The sequence below is a fragment of the Chionomys nivalis genome, chromosome 6, assembly GCF_950005125.1.
Source record: "Chionomys nivalis chromosome 6, mChiNiv1.1, whole genome shotgun sequence".
NCBI lineage: Eukaryota > Metazoa > Chordata > Mammalia > Rodentia > Cricetidae > Chionomys > Chionomys nivalis.
Window position 1 is genome coordinate 39,070,528 of NC_080091.1, and position 17,167 is coordinate 39,087,694.

General features: G+C 48.2%; 1 protein-coding gene across 4 annotated transcripts in view; it reads left to right on the plus strand.

Annotated features, from left to right (window-relative positions):
- The first annotated feature begins 3,008 nt into the window (after positions 1-3,008).
- Uvssa (UV stimulated scaffold protein A) overlaps positions 3,009-17,167 on the plus strand; it is a 35,624-nt gene continuing 21,465 nt past the window's right edge. The window contains exons 1-7 of one of the 4 annotated variants that reach the window (XM_057772532.1): positions 3,009-3,160; positions 3,480-3,579; positions 9,573-9,903; positions 11,005-11,125; positions 11,922-12,317; positions 13,274-13,386; positions 13,610-13,738. In XM_057772532.1, coding sequence (XP_057628515.1) covers positions 3,482-3,579; positions 9,573-9,903; positions 11,005-11,125; positions 11,922-12,317; positions 13,274-13,386; positions 13,610-13,738 — 1,188 coding nt within the window. In that variant the 5' untranslated portion in view covers positions 3,009-3,160; positions 3,480-3,481. Of the gene's footprint in view, positions 3,580-4,932; positions 5,051-9,572; positions 9,904-11,004; positions 11,126-11,921; positions 12,318-13,273; positions 13,387-13,609; positions 13,739-17,167 lie in introns of all 4 variants that reach the window. The other 3 variants (XM_057772535.1, XM_057772534.1, XM_057772533.1) reach the window with 3 other exon arrangements.

Below are 17,167 nucleotides of genomic sequence, written 5' to 3' on the forward strand. Positions count from 1 at the left end.
AGGCAGTGAAGCTTCAGAGCTCCTGCCAAACCTTTATATAAAGGTCCCATTATTTAATGCTAGCCTCTGAGTGTCTTATGAGTGGCAGAACATCTAGGGGAACAGCAAAAACAACATTTAAACACTCTGAGTGAAGGTTATCTGTGAAGAGGAAGAAAGAGCAAATACGTTGCTGAATGAAAATCTCACTGCTAGGGGTAAGCAGCCTCTCTGTGTGTTATTGGCCTGAGGACCAAAAAAGCCCCTCATCCAGGCTCTTGCCGATGTTGTTGCTGTTGGACAGAGTCTCCCTAAATAGCTCTGGCTGTCGTGGAGCTTACTATACAGACCAGTCTGGCCTTGAATGTAAAAAGATCCACCTGCATTTGCCTGCTGAATGTAAGAATTAAAGTCAAGTCCTGGGATTAAAGGCATGTGCCAGCAGGCCTGTCTGACATGCCACTCTCCTGCTAGACTTAAGGCTGCTGTTTGCTACCTGCTTCCTATTTGTCTCCTCTGTTCTTTGTTCTGTCTCATTTTCACCTGTATCCATTTTACTTTAAGTTGATCCCATTTTATCTTTGCAGTGATGTGCCGTTTTGTGTGTGGAATCAAATCTAGGGCCCCAGATATGCTGGGTCAGTGCTTTGTCAGTAAGCCACACTCCCAGCCTCGTGCACTAATTGACTGTTACTTCAAGGTTCATTTGATGGCAGTGGCATACTCTGAGACAGGATATTAGGCAGTTACATCGCTTTGCGACAATAGCAGACTTAAACAAAAGTCTGGTCTGTCGTTAGGTGTTGTATCAGACTGGCATTTGTTTATCAGAATGTACCTCCAAGTAGTATACCAATTAATGTAAGAACACAACTCCTGGACTATATACTACCATTTTCCCCTCGTCATATTTTTTCCTGAATATTAAACTTCATAGTCTATTGAACTGTGGCTTATAAAAGGAATTTGAGACGATTTCATCAGCTTTATCATTTACAGTTGGTTCTTCAGTTACTCGACATCTGCATCTAGAATCATTTCCTTCTCTGAAGGGACTCCCGCCGGCACGCTGGCACGCTGGCACGCTGTTTGGAGGAAGCTCAGCTTTGGAAGGGTGCTTTGCTGCACATGGGTGCACATCTGGGTGCACATCTGGCTCGACTTTTCTTTTACTGCCCTAAAAGACATTCTGGTCACCTAGATGGCTCAGCTGCTGAAGGCACTTCACCAGGCTGGGCAACTTCAGTTTGAGTGGTGAGAGAAGGAGCTCCCACAGGTTGTCCTGATTCCACAAGAGGACCCACCTTCTAACCTCCCCAATAAATAAATAATAAAAATAAATAAATGTAATAAAAATATCTCAAAGATAGTTCATCCTTTTTCATGGGGGGGGGCAAACCTGTGACATACTTTTGTGTAAGGTGAGCGTGTGAAGTAGGGAAGCCGCAGGCCGCAATCATCACCCCACAAGTGTATAGGGACTGGACCTAGCAGCGGCCACGAGGCGGTAGGAAGAGCTCAGATGTGAAGTAGGGAAGCAGCAGGCCGCAATCATCACCCCACAAGTATACAGGGAGTGGACCTAGCAGCGGCCACGAAGCGGTAGGAAGAGCTCAGATGCTGAACACATTCTAAAGTTGGGCTGCCAGGTCTTCATATTCTGAACACAAGTGAGAAGAAAAGTCCAGTTGACTCGGGTCACGGGCCCAAATTCAGGGTGGGGCAATAGGCACACAGTCCTTGAGTGTAGTCAAGGAATAAATAAATAATAAAAGATCGCACTTCAGTACACACAAACTTGCTGATTGTCTGCTCTGTGGGTGGAGAACCCGGGCCTCAAAGTAGGGCAGACAGGGAAGGCTTTGCTGGATGAAGCAGGAGCTAACAGAGAAAGGGCTGACTGCAAAAGGCAGAGCGGCGAGTTGCGAGAAGGATGAAGTGACAGTGGCCGGGATCTGTGCAACGGAGAGCTGGCCAGCAGACTGAAGCAGGGGGAGGTTGGCAAGAGCCAGTGACCTGGACATGGTGAAACTGTACGGAAGGGAGCAAGCAGCTCTAGCCGTGAGCCATAGACTTTAAAATCATTCTACGCTGAGACAGAACTGACACTTAAAAATATCCGAAGCCGGGCGGTGGTGGCGCACGCCTTTAATCCCAGCACTTGGGAGGCAGAGGCAGGCGGATCTCTGTGAGTTCGAGACCAGCCTGGTCTACAAGAGCTAGTTCCAGGACAGGCTCCAAAACCACAGAGAAACCCTGTCTCGAAAAAACCAAAAAAAAAAAAAAAAAAAAAAAAAAAAAAAAAATTCGATCAGTCGCCTTTAATCCCAGCACTTCGGATCTCTGTGAGTTCGAGACCAGCCTGGTCTACAAGAGCTAGTTCCAGGACAGGCTCCAAAAACCACAGAGAAACCCTGTCTCGAAAAACCCAAAAAAAAAAAAAAAAAAAAAAAAAAAAAATCCGATCAGTGCAACCACTACCCCGAGGCAGCCTTGCACTGTGCCTCCTCTGATGGCCCGGCCTGGGAGCTGACCCGGTCAGGGAGGCGGGCCGACCCCTCCCCACCGGACTTGCGCCCAGATTCTCTTCCGAGCTTTCTTAGCAGATGCGAGCCTCCTGGTGGCCAAGGAACTGATGCCCCATCAAAACCTCTTTCTACGCCTGTATTTCAGACTCCTGCCCGGGTGCCACCTCCCCTTTAAGAACTTGCTGCGCCCTCGCGCCTCCTTTTTCTCGCGCGTAGTTCTTCTAGAACTATCCCGCCCCCTGGAGGCGCGTCTGCGTCACCGCGTTGCTGGGTCCTCGCGCCTGCGCTGTGGGACCACCCGGGCAAATGACGGAGACTGGCGGGGGCCTCGTCTGGGAGGGGTGGGACAAGGGCGGTCGCGTCGCACGTCACGTTGACTTCCGCTCCTGAGCCGCGGGCCTTCGTGAATCTATGCTGCTGCGTTCTGGGGCCTGTGACAGGCATCTCCCTCCACCGGAAAGGGTGGGCGAAGGGAGCTGCCGCATCCGGCGATCTGTGTCACAGCGGCCCCGGAACAGTGAGATTAGATTTCCTGAGGCGGAGGGTCAGGCAGCGAGTGCGGCGCACCGAGGCCCGCGGGGACGGATCGGTCGCCCCTGCAGTGGTCCAGAGGCTATCACTAGCAGAGTGTCCTGTGCGGGCAGCGTGCAAAGGCCAGTTTGAGTATAATTTAGTGACATTTTCCCTTCAAGAGCCAGTACCGGCTTGGTTTCGACTCCCACACAGCTGACTGTAGACTGCCGGAGTTAGTGTCATCTTCAGAAACTTAGCTAATTACCGTCAAAGGTCTTGATGACTTTCGGTGGCAATGAGCTGACTAGCCTCCTTCGCCTGGGAGACGTCCTACAGAGACACCCTGGGGCCCTTGCCACAGTTCCCACTACTTGTTGGGACCCAGTAAACTTTGTTGCTAAAACCAAAACTGTGAAGTACTGGATGTTAACCCTACATCTCTGCGTCCGTCGTTTCTAGATATGGATCACAAACTTTCACAGTTGATAGAGGAGCTCACAACGTCAGGAGAAACCCAACTGAATGCTCAGAAAATGAAGGAACTGAAGAAAATTTGCAAGTATGTATTTAGGTTAAACGTGTATAATAACTGGTCCAGTGAGCACCCACACTGAACCCTTCTGCCCTCTTGTACATCTCTGCCACCTCCTGCCTTCACCATGGAAAGCAGTTTTCTAACCACTGGGGCATGGAAGCACTTGCCTGTTGGGAGGTGGAGGCAGGAGGGTCATGAGTTCCCAGCCAGGATTGGCTACATAGTGAGACCTTGTGTCAGAAACTGTAAAGAACCCCTAAAAGAGTTGCGGGGCTGTAATCTCCAGGGCGTGTTAGTCCAGAATGTAGCTCGGGGTCTAAGCTTGATGCCTCTGATCATTTCTGTATGTTACAAAGCAATCATAATATGTCAGTAAAATATAGCTCAAGGGACGAACTCAGGAGCCTCAAGCATGCTAGGCAAACTGAGTCACTGAGCTACTCCTGCCTCTACTCTCCCTTTCTTTCTCCTTTCATTTGAGACAGAGTCTTATGTAGCCTAGGTTGACCTCTTACAATGTAGCTAAGGCTGGCTGTGAACTTCTGATCTGCCTCCACTTACCAGGTGTTCGGTTGGGATCTTAGGCATGTGCCGTCAGTGTTCTCCCTGTTCTTAAGGTTGTTGTTCCCATCTGTATTAGATGAAAACACCCTGCCTTGCCTCAGAAGGCGGTTATATTTAGCGAGGAAGCACACTTCCTTCATTGCCTTGATCACAAAAGGAGAAAACTTAAATGATTATTTAGAAAGTGCTAGAATATTTACATTTCGATAAAGCTTCTAGTCCAGGCCTGATTTTGCTGCACACCCCAGAAAAGCTCTTCTGTTTGGTTTACACAGGGTGTTGGAGAGGGAAAGAGGACTGTGAGCATCTTTCTGTTTCCTGTAGAAGAGGGGGGGGCATGCACCTGGGACTGTCCTGCTAACAATGAGCTTTAGAGGACACCTCTGGAGGGGTTCCAGGTTTTTCTGTCTCAGAACAAAGACTTGAACAGAGACATGTGGATAGTAGCAAGTAAAGCAGGAAAATTTGTTAAGAATGAATACTCTTCCAAGGAGGAAGCTGGCTAGAGACAGGAGAGAGTTTAGCATCTCAAATATCCCTGGAATACAAAGAGCTCTTGTGTTATCTTATTGTGAGCTTTCCCTGCTCTGTCTGTTGTATTTCTACATGCATTCCTTGTCTGTGGTAGTTTGAATGAGAATGGCTCATATATTTGAATGCTTGGTCTCCAGTTAGTGAAATGGTTCTGGAAGGATTAGGAGGTGTGGCCTTGTTGGAGGAGGTGTGTCCTTGGGGGTGGGCTTTGAGATTTTAAAAGCCCACACCATTCCTAGTTTTAGCTTTCTTTCTGCTGTTGTTTCATGTTGTCTCAAGATGGGAGCTCTCAGCTATTGCTCCAGCACTGTGCCTGCCTGCCTGCTGCCATACTTCCCACCATGATGATCATGGACTCACCCTCTGAAACTGTAAGCCCCAGTAAGCTCTTTCTTCTGTAAGTTGCCTTGATTGTGGTGTCTTTTCATAACTTAGAAGAGTAACTAAGACAATGCCTCATTAGCATCTTAAATCCCCCGGGGGTATGTTTTTAGTTTAGTAAGCTTTGTAGAAGGTCTTTGGGGTCTCACTTTCCACCTGATATCTATGGTTGTAGGAATCCTTTGGGAAAGCAAGGAAGCTAAAGAACGGCAATCTGATGGCTGTTAAGATGGTAATGGTGAGTCCTCTGCAAGCCTGGCAGCCTGAACTTAATCCTTCCTCCCAAGAGGAGGTGGAAGGAGAGAACCCGCTCCACAGAGTTGTTGTCCTGCCGTCTCTACACATGTGCTGTGGAATGCGCACCCACACATGCTTCAAGAGTCAAACACACAACAATAATCTTTTAAGTTAAAAAAATGACCATCTAAGCTTCCATAACTACTTCCATATCTCAGGACATGTAAGAGGAACCACAAAACTGTTATCTAGTGACTGTGGAGGAGAATTCAGATTCTCCAGCTTAGTCTGAAATTGCTGTATCTTAGATGACAAGAATTAGAAAACACAGGACTTAAAAATCAATGCCCAAACAAGAGTAATATGATTCCTACAGCCAATGGCCTTGAACTCATTTGCTTTCTGTTGCTGGGATAAACACCATGACCAAAAGTAACTTGGAGATGAATTGTCTACTTCATCTTACTTGTTATAGTCTGTTGGGGGGGGGGTCGCACAAAAATTGAGACAGACCACCAAAATCTAATAAACCAGAAGAAAACTTTATTCCAGAAACCAGATTCCAGTCTCTCTTAGCGTCCCGTATTGTTGTCTAAGTTCTCTGGGATTGTGGTTTGATGGCTGGTTTTCTTTGCTTTATGTTTACAAACCACTTATGACTGAGTACATGTGATAATTGTCTTTCTGTGTCTGGGTTACCTCACTCAAAATAATGTTTTCTAGCTCCATCCATTTTCCTGCAAAATTCAAGCTGTCGTTATTTTTTTCTGCTGTGTAGTACTCCATTGTGTAAATGTTTCACATTTGGCATTTATATCTTTAATGAGCTCATGTCTGAGCATTCTGTAGCTGGTGTAGCATACAGGTAATCTGGATATCCACAAGTTATAGTTTAGCTGAAGAAGTAACCTATGGATGTAGGAAGGTTCATGACTTTTTGGTGAGGACCTCAGTGGTATGCTTGTTATTTGACCATGTTTTGGGCAATTGCAAAGGTTGGGACTGAAAGCAATAGTTCCTTTGACTTCTGAGCATTCCCATCAACCCTGGTTATGCACGGGTTTATTTAGGAAGGGATCCTGGATTATTGCTTAAGGCTGTGTTTAGTTACTTTTCTATTGCTGTCATAAAAACACTGTGATCAGAAGAAGCAATTTGCAGGGGAAAAGGGTTCGTTTTTGTCTTAAAACTCTCGGGTCACATTCCACACTGAGGGAAATCAGGGCAGGAACTTGAAGTAGAAAGGAGGAAGGAACTGAAGCAGAACTCGTTTAGGGGTACTGCTTACTGGCTGCTCAGCCTGCTTTTTTTACAGTTCAGGACTACCTGCCCAGGAGTGGGTCACCCCCAGTGGGCTAGGCCCTCCTATATCAATATTAATCAAGAAAATGCCCCCACATACTTGCCTTCAGGAAGTCTAATGGAGACGTTGTGGTTTTTTTCCAGATAACTCTAGCTTGTGTTAAGTTGACCAAAAAACAAACAAACAAACCCAATAATCAGGATATTCAGAGAACAAACCCCATATTTAACATTTCCCACCACATTAATAATTTCCTGAGGCATCTCAGTAGTTTCTACTGTTAGAGGAGGTATGTCACTGGGGCAGGCTTTGAGGCTCCAAAAGCCTCCTGCTATCTCCAAGCTCTCTCTGCCTCCTGCCTGTGGTTTAAGGTGTGAGCCTTCAGCTATTGCTCCGCCACTGTGGACTCTAACCCTCTGAAACTCTAAGCCCAAATTAAACCCTTTCTTCTTTAAGTGGCCTTCGTCGTGGCGTCTTATCACAGCAGTAGAGAATTCGCTCAGACACAGAGAAACTTCTCTGGTTTTATCGTAGTTAACAGGTTTCTTAACTTTTCTTCCCTACAAGGAGGCTTTCAGTCACCAGCCTACGTCTGTGGGTCCCTGCTGGGGTTGTATGATCCCAATTAGTGGGTTCCTGATGTGGGAGGGTATTCACTCAGAATGCACAGAGGTGAGAGTTTGAGTAAATAATCTATTGCTATACTTCCTCTTTTTCTTCCTAGATCCTCTACTTTTTGTCAGGAGTACAAATAGTGAGGACCAAGTCTAGATCCTTCCATCTTTTGACCAAACCTCTCACCAGCCAGCCTATATTAAAACCAGAAGATGTTACAGTAAAATATTGCTCTCTTTTTCTTTAGGTTCTCAGGATTAATGTATTTCTTTGTCTGCATGTTTGAAATGTATTATTTTTCTATGTGTGCACACATTAGTGCACATGTGCATTCAAACAGGTGCATGCAGGTATGACTGTACTCATGTAGAGGTCAGAGGATGACTTGGTGGAGTTGGTTCTCTCTGTCCACCTTTATGTCGGTTCTAGGGGTCTAACTCAAGATCTCCAGACATACCCAGCAAGCACATCCACTTGTTAAGTAATTTTGACAAAATCAAACATAGTTTCAGTTCTTGAGGATACTTTGTAGCTGGGCAACCAAGGTAACAGAGGATGTATCTTAGGAGAGACAAGAAGCAGCCTCTGGGGGGTAGAAAAATACCTGCCTTTGACTTGTATGTAGACCCCTCAAGAGACTCGAAGGATTCAGATGTTCCCCAGTCCATCCATCACACATCACACTCGCTGGGATTCCAGGTGCAGGTGAGGCTCCAGCTTTTCTGTTTCTCATTCTTTTTTTTTTTTTTTGGTTTTTCAAGACAGGGTTTCTCTGTAGTTTTGGAGCCTGTCCTGGAACTAGCTCTTGTAGACCAGGCTGGTCTCGAACTCACAGTTATCCGCCTGCTTCTGCCTCCCAAGTGCTAGGATTAAAGGCGTGCGCCACCACCGCCCAGCTGTTTCCCATTCTTAACTAGAGTTGGAACCAGCTAGTGTTGTCTCTTCAGGGATCATGTGTAATTGGAGATTTCTCTCTGTCTCGCCTGCACCCACTGGACTGGTTTCTCTTCAGCTCACTGGTCCCGGCAACTGGTTATAATTGTTTGACTGGTGGCTTAGGCTATAACTGGCTACCTCTCACTTGTTAATTAACCCGTTTCTAATAGTCTGTATATCACCACGTGACCTTGTCATTATCTTAGGTGTTCTGGCATCATGTTCTATCAGCGACTCCCTGGCATTTCTCTTGACCCCACTTCTTTCTCTCTCCCTCTCTGCTTGGATTTTCTGCCTAGCTATATTCTATCCTGCCATAGGCCAGAGCAGGTTCTTCATTAGCCAATAGGAGGAATACATATTCACAGTGTACAGAAGGACATCCCACATCAATCATGTCCTGCATTACCGTTCCTGAGATTGGAATGCAAATCCCTGCTACAAGCACAATTCTTCCTACTTTGATGGGAAAAGGCTTCTCCTGAGAGTCTCTAAAAAGTTCCAAAGCACTTGACTGTTCTTTCAGAGGGCCCGAGTTCGATTCCTAGCACCCACGTAGCAGCTCACAACTGTCTGTAACTGGGAACCATCAGGGTAGCCGTGTTTCAACAAAACTCATTGACATTTATTTTTTTTAATTATTTTATTTTATATGTATGGGTGTTTTGCCTGCATGTAGATTTGTGCACCATGTTCATGCCTACTACCCAGGGAGGCCTGAAGAGTGTGTAGGATTTCCTAGAACTAGAGTTAGAGATGGTCATAAGCCTCCATGTGACTGCTAGAAATCAAATCCAGGTCCTCTGGAAGAACAAGTAGGGCTTTTAACCACTGTGCCGTCGCTGCAGCCTTTGACATTTGATTCTTGATGTAATGTTCATATGTCAAAAAGTATTCTTTTGGGGCTGGAGAGATGGCTCAGTGGTTAAGAGCATTGCCTGCTCTTCCAAAGGTCCTGAGTTCAATTCCCAGCAACCACATGGTGGCTCACAACCATCTGTAATGGGTCTGGTGCCCTCTTCTGGCCTGCAGGCATACACACAGACAATTGTATACACAAAAAAACAATAAATAAATAAATATTTTTTTTAAAAAAAGTATTCTTTTATGTGTTTCAACCACAGTGTATCTTTGCAGTGCCGGAGGTCCAGCTGAGGACCCCACACGTGCTAGCCATGTGCTTTGCCACTGGGCCACATCAACAATGGCTTTAGCTATTTGAAAATGTACAGAGTTTTTGGTTCATGGGCAGTACAGAAACAGGACAGGAGTGGGCCACAGTTAGTGTTTAAACCCTGGTATGTCTTTTCAGCTTTAGAAGGGAAGAATAAAGATTGAGTGCTAAGCACGGTCCCTTCCACTTGTAACTGTAGTGTCCCCACACAAAGAGTGATGCTTATTTGTCTTTCGTGAGTGAGCATTTGGTTAGGCTGACTTGTGCCCTTAGGTCTTCTGAGGAGCAGCTGAGCCATGCCTACCACCTACTGAAGACACAGCTGACCCAGGACCATGCTGAGATCCGCCTCTCAGCCTTCCAGATCGTGGATGAGCTCTTCACCAGGTCTCATCAGTTCAGAGTGCTGCTTGTGTCTGACTTCCAGGAATTCCTGGAGCTCACACTGGGCACAGATAATGAGCATCCCCTGCCACCCCCACGGGAGGCAGCTCAGAGGCTAAAGCAGGCAGCCATGCAGGCTGTGGAAGGTTGGAATGAGAAGTTTGGGGAGGCCTATAAGAAGCTAGCCTTGGGCTACCACTTCCTAAAACACATCAAAAAGGTAAGTGCATCTTGGGCAGGACAGTCTGCTTTCCTGTGGTAGACAAGACTAGCCAACCAATGAGGGAAAGAGCTCTTTGCATTGAGGGTTTGGCAGGGTGCCCAGCCCGGGATAGGCAAGGCAGCTGGATCAGCATGCAGTAGAATGGAGAATGCTCCCTAAAGGTCAGAACAGCCTTGGGGAAGAAAACTGCACCTAGCACCTGCCTGAGAGTGGAGCTAAGCCTGACGAATCATACTCCTAGATGCCTCTGCTTTAGGATGGGCTCCCCTTTCTGGGACATACCCTATTCTTGCCTGTAAGCCATGCTTAGTTCTTGCCATGAGCTCTGACTGGTGCTGGGCTTAGTAAGACACCAGGTTCTGTTCTACCTTCCACCCTCCTGTCACTGCCCAGATTCTGTCATGCCCCTGTCAGCAGCACAAGCGAATGACTGGGCCTTCCTGCATGGGTATGGTTCTTGTATGGGTGTCACCTACTCTCTGGAGTGTAGGCGTAGACTGCTCTTACGTTTCCCGACTGCTTAGGCCCGAATAATCACACAGAAACTATGTTAATTACAACACTGCTTGGACAATAGCTTAGACGTATTCCTAGCTAGCTAAATTAACCCATTTCTATTATTCTGTGTATTGCCACGAAGCTGCGGCTTACTGGGTAAGGTTCCAGCATCTGTCTCCTTTGGCAGCTGTGCGGCGTCCATTGACCCCACCTACTCTCTCCATATATCTCCCTTCGGACTTCCTGCCTGCCTGACTTTGCTCTGCTAAGCCATTGGCCAAAACAGCTTTATTCTTCAACCAATAAAAGCAACACATACACAGAAGGACATCCCACATCATTGGAGTTCACTCCTGGGTGGTGTGTATGTTCTGGGTCTAGCTGATAACCCCTGGCCTGCAGTTAGAGGAGCATTCTGCTTCCCAGCAGTGTTGAACTTGGCATTGGATGAGAAGATGTGGCAGGATGAGGCAGGCTTGTTTGAAATGTTGTAGATTAGGAACCATCAAGTTGTGGCCTTGTATTGATGGCACTGTGTCTTTTTGTACTTTGTTTTGTGTTTGTTGTAGGTAATCCTAAACTTCCTTTTCAATTTCTCAGGTGGATTTTCGAGATGTCAATGCTAGGTCTCTGGCAGAAAGGAAGCGAGAAGAGGAGAAACAGAAGCACTTGGATAAAATTCACAAAGAAAGTGCTGAACGGGCTAAGAGAGAAATGGAAGGTAAGTTCCTAGGCTAAGCCTTGAAACTGTCCCCTGTGGTCCCTTGTGCTTGTTCCCTAGTTGTTCTTTAATCTAGCCTGAGACCATGCAGGCAGGTTTGCAAGACAGAATGGTTCAGGGTGGTGTTGAACTGCCATAAGCTGCCTGTAGTGCATGTGTCTCCTGGTGATTTGGTCTTCCTGTAACTATTTAGTGTAAGACTCTCTGAACAGAGGAGATGGACATAGCTGTGACTTCAGGATGGAGTCCACACTCTGTAGAGGCCTTCTTGCTGTTTCTTCTCATGTCCATCATCTGTTCTTGCTAGTTCCGTTCCTCAGATCCTCATCCTTTCTGGGAGTCAGCCTGTTCTCGAGAGCAGGTCCTAGGTTCTTTTTGTGTCCAGAGCCTCACACATACACCTGTCCTGTGCAAACCCAAGCCTCGGGGAAGGCTATGGGGAGACAGTTGTGCCGTGAATGTCCTAAAGGGCTCCAAGAGGGGACACCCGGTAAAGTGTGTAGTGATGATGACCTCTCTGGGACCACCATTCTGAGTGGAAGGCTGGCCTGTGGTAGAGGTCACATAGGCTCCTGTGAACTGCCACACAACCGTGATCAGAGGTGTACTCCAGAGACTGAGCTGTTTGCACTAATAGTTTATTAAATGTTTGGAAGTGTTCTGATTTATGCACCAGCGCATTGGCTTTCCTTGGCAGCACTGTGATCTTCACTTTGATGCCCTGGGGAGTAGTTATAGGCATCTGTTGCTCTCTGGCTCGAGATGACAGAGTAAGCAAGTGTTTCCATGTCTGCAGAAATGTCTGATGAAATTGGATACAGCCTGACAGAAGTGGAGAACTGCTTTAAACTGCTCGTGCCCTTGGACTTTGGGCCATACCCAGAGGATAAATTCTTTGCTGAGGCATCTGACATAACAGAGGGCCATGTTCCTTGTGTCTTGAGCCCAGACCTGGTAACTTCTCGTGAGTCTGGTCTCCCTTTATCTCAGAATGAAGAGCAGCCATGCTGTAGCAAGGACCTGGTTGACTCTGCATACCATGTAGGATCTGCTGTTGGTCTGAAGGCACTGGCCCTAACAGCCACACAAAACCCCTCCAGGGATGAGGATGAGCACAGTGACCCGGAGGAGTTCCTGAGGAGCCATGGGCTAGGATCGCACAAGTACACACTGGATGTGGAACTCCCCTCAGGTAACTGACTGCTGGGGGTGTGCAGTGCCTCCATGCACTGCCCTGGCCTAGCAAGGTTTGCAGCTCCCTCACTGGCACTGGGTTGTCTCAAGGTAGAACTGCAGTTCCTTGGGTTGGGCTATGAGGGATAGAGGGACCTCCATCTGGTTAGTCTTTCCTGTGTAACTCTTCTCTGAGTTTCTGCCACCATGGAATTCTCAGTCATTATAGTCTATACTAATACGGTTATGAGCAGGGATACAGACTCCATGGCAGATGTATGGGCATCTACCTGAAGGTCCACCAGGGGCACCTTCCTAGGAGGAAAATGTGATTAAAGTATGATTTCTTGCTGTGTTTACAATGATGAGGGATGTGGCAGAGTTGTACCTGGCCCTAGCATTCCAGCCATGTGGGCACAGAGGGTTTACTTGTCCATCTCTTGATCTTGGTTGGACCAGATGTCCTCACAGGTGCCATCTGTTCACCTTGTGGAATATTATTGGGAGGGACTGGTGCTCTGCAGGATCCACAGCTCTAGGTTAATATCGCTGATGTACTGCACCTTGCCTTGGAAGCATACAAGTGCTAGTGAGGTCCTTTCTGAAGGCCTACCTAGCAGGTGTTGTGAAGGAAATGAAGACCCTGTCAAGAAAAGGCAGAATGGCAGGGGTCATTGAGACCCTGGGACCAAGAGGTGGAGGCAGTCCTGATAGAAGAGGAAAGAGAAGGTGACTGAGCAGTCTAGCCCTCTGGCTGGGAAGCCAGGGCTGGAGCAGTGGAGCTGTGTGAAGGGCAGCCTCAGTGCAGAGCCAAATGGTTGATACTGTCCCAGAGTTTTTCCACACGGTATGTTTCTCTCTCAGAGTTGACCAGTGTCTGGGACATGCTTGTAGTCACATTTCCAGTGGGTTTCATGGCTTCTGCTGCATGACTGGTCTTAGTATTCCTCTGTGACTTGCTCTGCCTTGTTTTAGATGGTCTGAAGGTGCAAGAGAATGAAGACAACCTTGCTGTCCTCCATGCTGCTAGAGATTCGCTCAAACTTATCCAGAACAAGTTTCTGCCAACTGTGTGCTCCTGGGTCCAGGTGAGGCTCAGTACCTGGTCTTCAGCAGTGAACTTGGGTTCCAAGACCAGGCAAAGCAAGGATGTGGAAGGCGGGAACACTCACCTGGGTGGGGATGAGCATTTCCCCTCTCCCTAGAACTTTGTCCCTTCCTAGAAGAAGGGGCTAGGCCATGGGTCTCCTGGCCAGACTAGGCTCTCTGGGGATGGGCTGGGAACTTTGCAAGTCATGCTTTGTTTTACAGCGGTTTACCCGTGCAGGGATCTACAGTGAACACTTAAAGCAGGCCATAGACCTGAAAATGAAATTGGAGCTTGCTCTGAAGAAATGTGAGGAACTGAGCATCAAGCCTGAGAGAGAGCCGAGGAGTAGGGTGAGTTCATGGAGCTGAGGAGTAGGGTGAGTTCACGGAGCCGAGGAGTAGGGTGAGTTCACGCAGCTGAGGCTGAGAGGTCCCAGGAGTCTGCACTCGGCCATTTGAGCGGGCAGGCGTCATCAGCTTCAGAAGATTCTGGGCTTTTCCTTACTGAGTTCTTAGGATGGGAGTCCCAGATAAGTCTCTGTGGAGTAAGTTCATGGTGGCTACATTCTGTTGTTAGGGTCTGTTCACCCTGTGTTATAGCCAAGGATACTTACAAAGTACTGAAAACCCATGCTTCAAGGGCTCCTCCTGAGAGCCCAAAGAACTAGGCCATGCCCTGGCTCAGTGTTTGTTAAGTGGGGGCTTCTGTGGAGTTGCTATCTAATAGGGAATCCTGTCTCTGGGCAGGCAGACAGAATGAAACCCTCAGAATGCTCTGGTGCAGTCAGGTGAGCATGGCTACTGTGCCCTTTGGGATGGGGACCTGAAGGCCACCTGTCTGTTGGATTGCATGTGGCCTCAAACTTGGATAGGCTAGGTTGTTTGTGGGCAAAAACAGGGTATTTTTGAGATTCGGGGGGCTGACAAGGTGCTGTATCTCCCTGAGTGAGGATCTGGTATTGAAATAGAACAGGGGTACATGGGTTCTCTGGATGGGACCAGAGAGATGGGAGTCCCAGACAGGGCCAGAGAGAGGTGTGGGGCGTGTGTGCAGGGTGCCTGGTAGCAGGTAAGGATTCAGTCCTGTAGGCCTAGGAGCCACAGAGGCCATCCATGCCAGGCACACTGGCAGAGTGTTGCTGTGCCTGGAAGAGGTGCTGCCCTTGGAGTGGGAATGGAGATCCTGGGCCTGAGGGCAGCATGGACCTGGGGTTCTTCACAATCACCGCAGAGTGGGGAGATGGCTGCTGCACTTGGGTAGATGGGTCCTGAGATTTTGGTTGGAAGACATAAAACTGTCACAGTCCAAACTCTCCCTGTCACTTGTTCTCCCAGCTCCCAGCTGACAGTCATCACCCATGTTTCTCTCGGCTGCTTCTAATGAAAACGGTTTACATTTATCTGTGGCAGTCAGTTCTCTCCTTGTAGCATGTAGGTCCACAGACAAGAGCCAGGTCCTTGGCAAGTGCCCTTCCCCAGCTGGAACATCTCACTGACCCTTCCCAGCTGGTTTCCAAACAGAGAATAGACGTTAGAGCTGCCCCATCCCCATGGAATTATGTTTGAAACCTTGACCCTTGTCTGGTCTCTGAACATAGCCTTAGAGCAGTGGTTTTCAACCTGTGGGTCACAACCCTTTCACAGGGTCAGATATCCTGCATATCAGATGTTTACATTACGATTCATAACAGCAGCAAAATTATAGTTATGAAGTAGTAACAAAATAATTTTATGGTTGGGGGTCAGTACAACATGAGGAAGTGTATTAAAGGGTCGCAGCATTAGGAGGGTTGAGAACCACTGCCTTAGAGGTTAGCTAACCTGGTCAGTCTGACTTGTAAATTCTGTTTTGGAAGCTAGCTTTAAGGTGGAAACAACGCTGCCTTTACTAAGGAAAAGCTCAATTTTGAAGCCATCCACTGCCCCAGCCTAAAGCCAAGAGGACGCTCGCCTAACGTTTAGAGACCCTGTTGACCCCTTGTGGCAGCTGAAAGGGCATTAGAGGAAGTGCTGGGACCAGATGGGGTAGGATGGAGCTCCTGACCCGCAGCTGCCGGCTGGTCCCAGCTTTGCGGAGGGTATGTGTGATGTGGGCCAGCAGAGGGCGACCTTGCTTCTCCTTCAGCCGGCCAGCCGTTGCGATCATGGCAATGATGGAAGTACGTGCCGCACCGAGTCTGTCTGGCGGCTTTGGTATGTGGGTTACCATCTTGTGAGAGTTGCATTTGGTTGTGTCACTTATCAAGTCAGATGTATGAACCTTGAGCAATGTATGTCTACAGCAGAGAGCGTTTCTCCAGCCCTCACTGTAGCAGTCAGGAGGCGTTCATCTCCACACTCAGTGTCCAAAGTCATCAGGCTCCAGGCTTGGCCAAGACTGCGAAGTGGAAGGCCACCTCACTGTTCTGCTGTGTACCCCAGTCCCTCCCTGAAGATCTCAGTCAAGCCAATTACTACACTATGTGGACAGTCACCTTGCTGATGGGCTTTGGCAGTGCAGGGACATCCTTAGGTAGCTGGTGTTCCAGGGACTGGCCGTAGAACTTTGAATGCTCTTGGGTAGCACAGAAGGGGTTTTCAAGGGCCTAATTATTACTAGCTTGCACTACCTTACTGGGACCAGCAGCAGCTCTGGGGCTGGCAGGACTCTAAGCCCTGAGGGTCTTAGCAGTGTGGCTGTTCTCCTTGGCCTGAAGCTTTGTCGGGTTGATAGAACTGGGTGTTGTTGGGCACTGTTGTCTTAGCCATGTCTCTTGGCTCCATATTTCCTGAGTGCTGAGTGCCTGACTGCTGGAGGAGACCTGAGCAGTCTTCCTCTGGCCTACAGGACACTCTTGATACCTTTGTGGGTGGTGAAGACATGCAGCCTCCTGGGTCAGAGCTCTATATTTAGTTCGGCCAGCAGTGGGCGCTGCAACTTCCATCCGCAGAGCCCAGGCAAGAAGCACCATTTGTCCTATGTGGCTTGTACCCATGTCCCTGTTACCTGAATAGTAATGGCCATGCACTCAACACAACTCAGTGGAAGCTGGGCCTGGTGGTGAAACCTTGTGATCCAAATTACTTGAAAGACTGAGGCAGGAGGATCATAACTTTAAGACCAGCTTGGGCTACAGAGTGATTTATAGGGCTGCCTAGGCAACTTAGTGAGCCCTTGTTTCAAAATAGAAAAAGACCTGAGGATTTAACACAGTGGTAGCATGCTGCCTAGCGTGTTTGAGGCTCTAGGCTCAATCCCTGGTACTATACCAAGAAAGACTGAGTGGCTTGCCCTGACTCCCGCTAGCTGTCCTAAACCATCTGCTGTCCTAGCTTCCTGTTGTAGATCTGCCTTTGGTGTAAGGGAACGTGGGCCCCAGGAGTCTGAGATCCAGCAGTTTAACATTGCAAGGATGGTCTTCCTGTGGTAGGTACATGGTGGCCAGTCTTGGGTTGATGTGACGCCCAGGGCCTGTACTGTTTCCACTATCCCTTGTTGTACCCAGTGACTCCTAGCCTGATCTTACCCAGATTAGTGCATGTATCCTTGTGCATCTCAGCAGGCAGACAGTGACCGTCACAGCTGAAGCCTGACTACTTTCACTTGTGCCTATAGGATCTGTTGAGAAGACAGGCCTTTCAGGGCGTTTTGGGGGGTCCTTTGACTCCTCTGATCACACAGGTCAGCACACTAACCCAGACCGTCTGTGGGTTCGTCGGGCTGCCTGGGCCCAGTGAGGTGGCGGCCCGTGGACTGAGGGTGCCCTGCCTTCAATGGGAAGGCAGGTAGTGCTGTGTTCT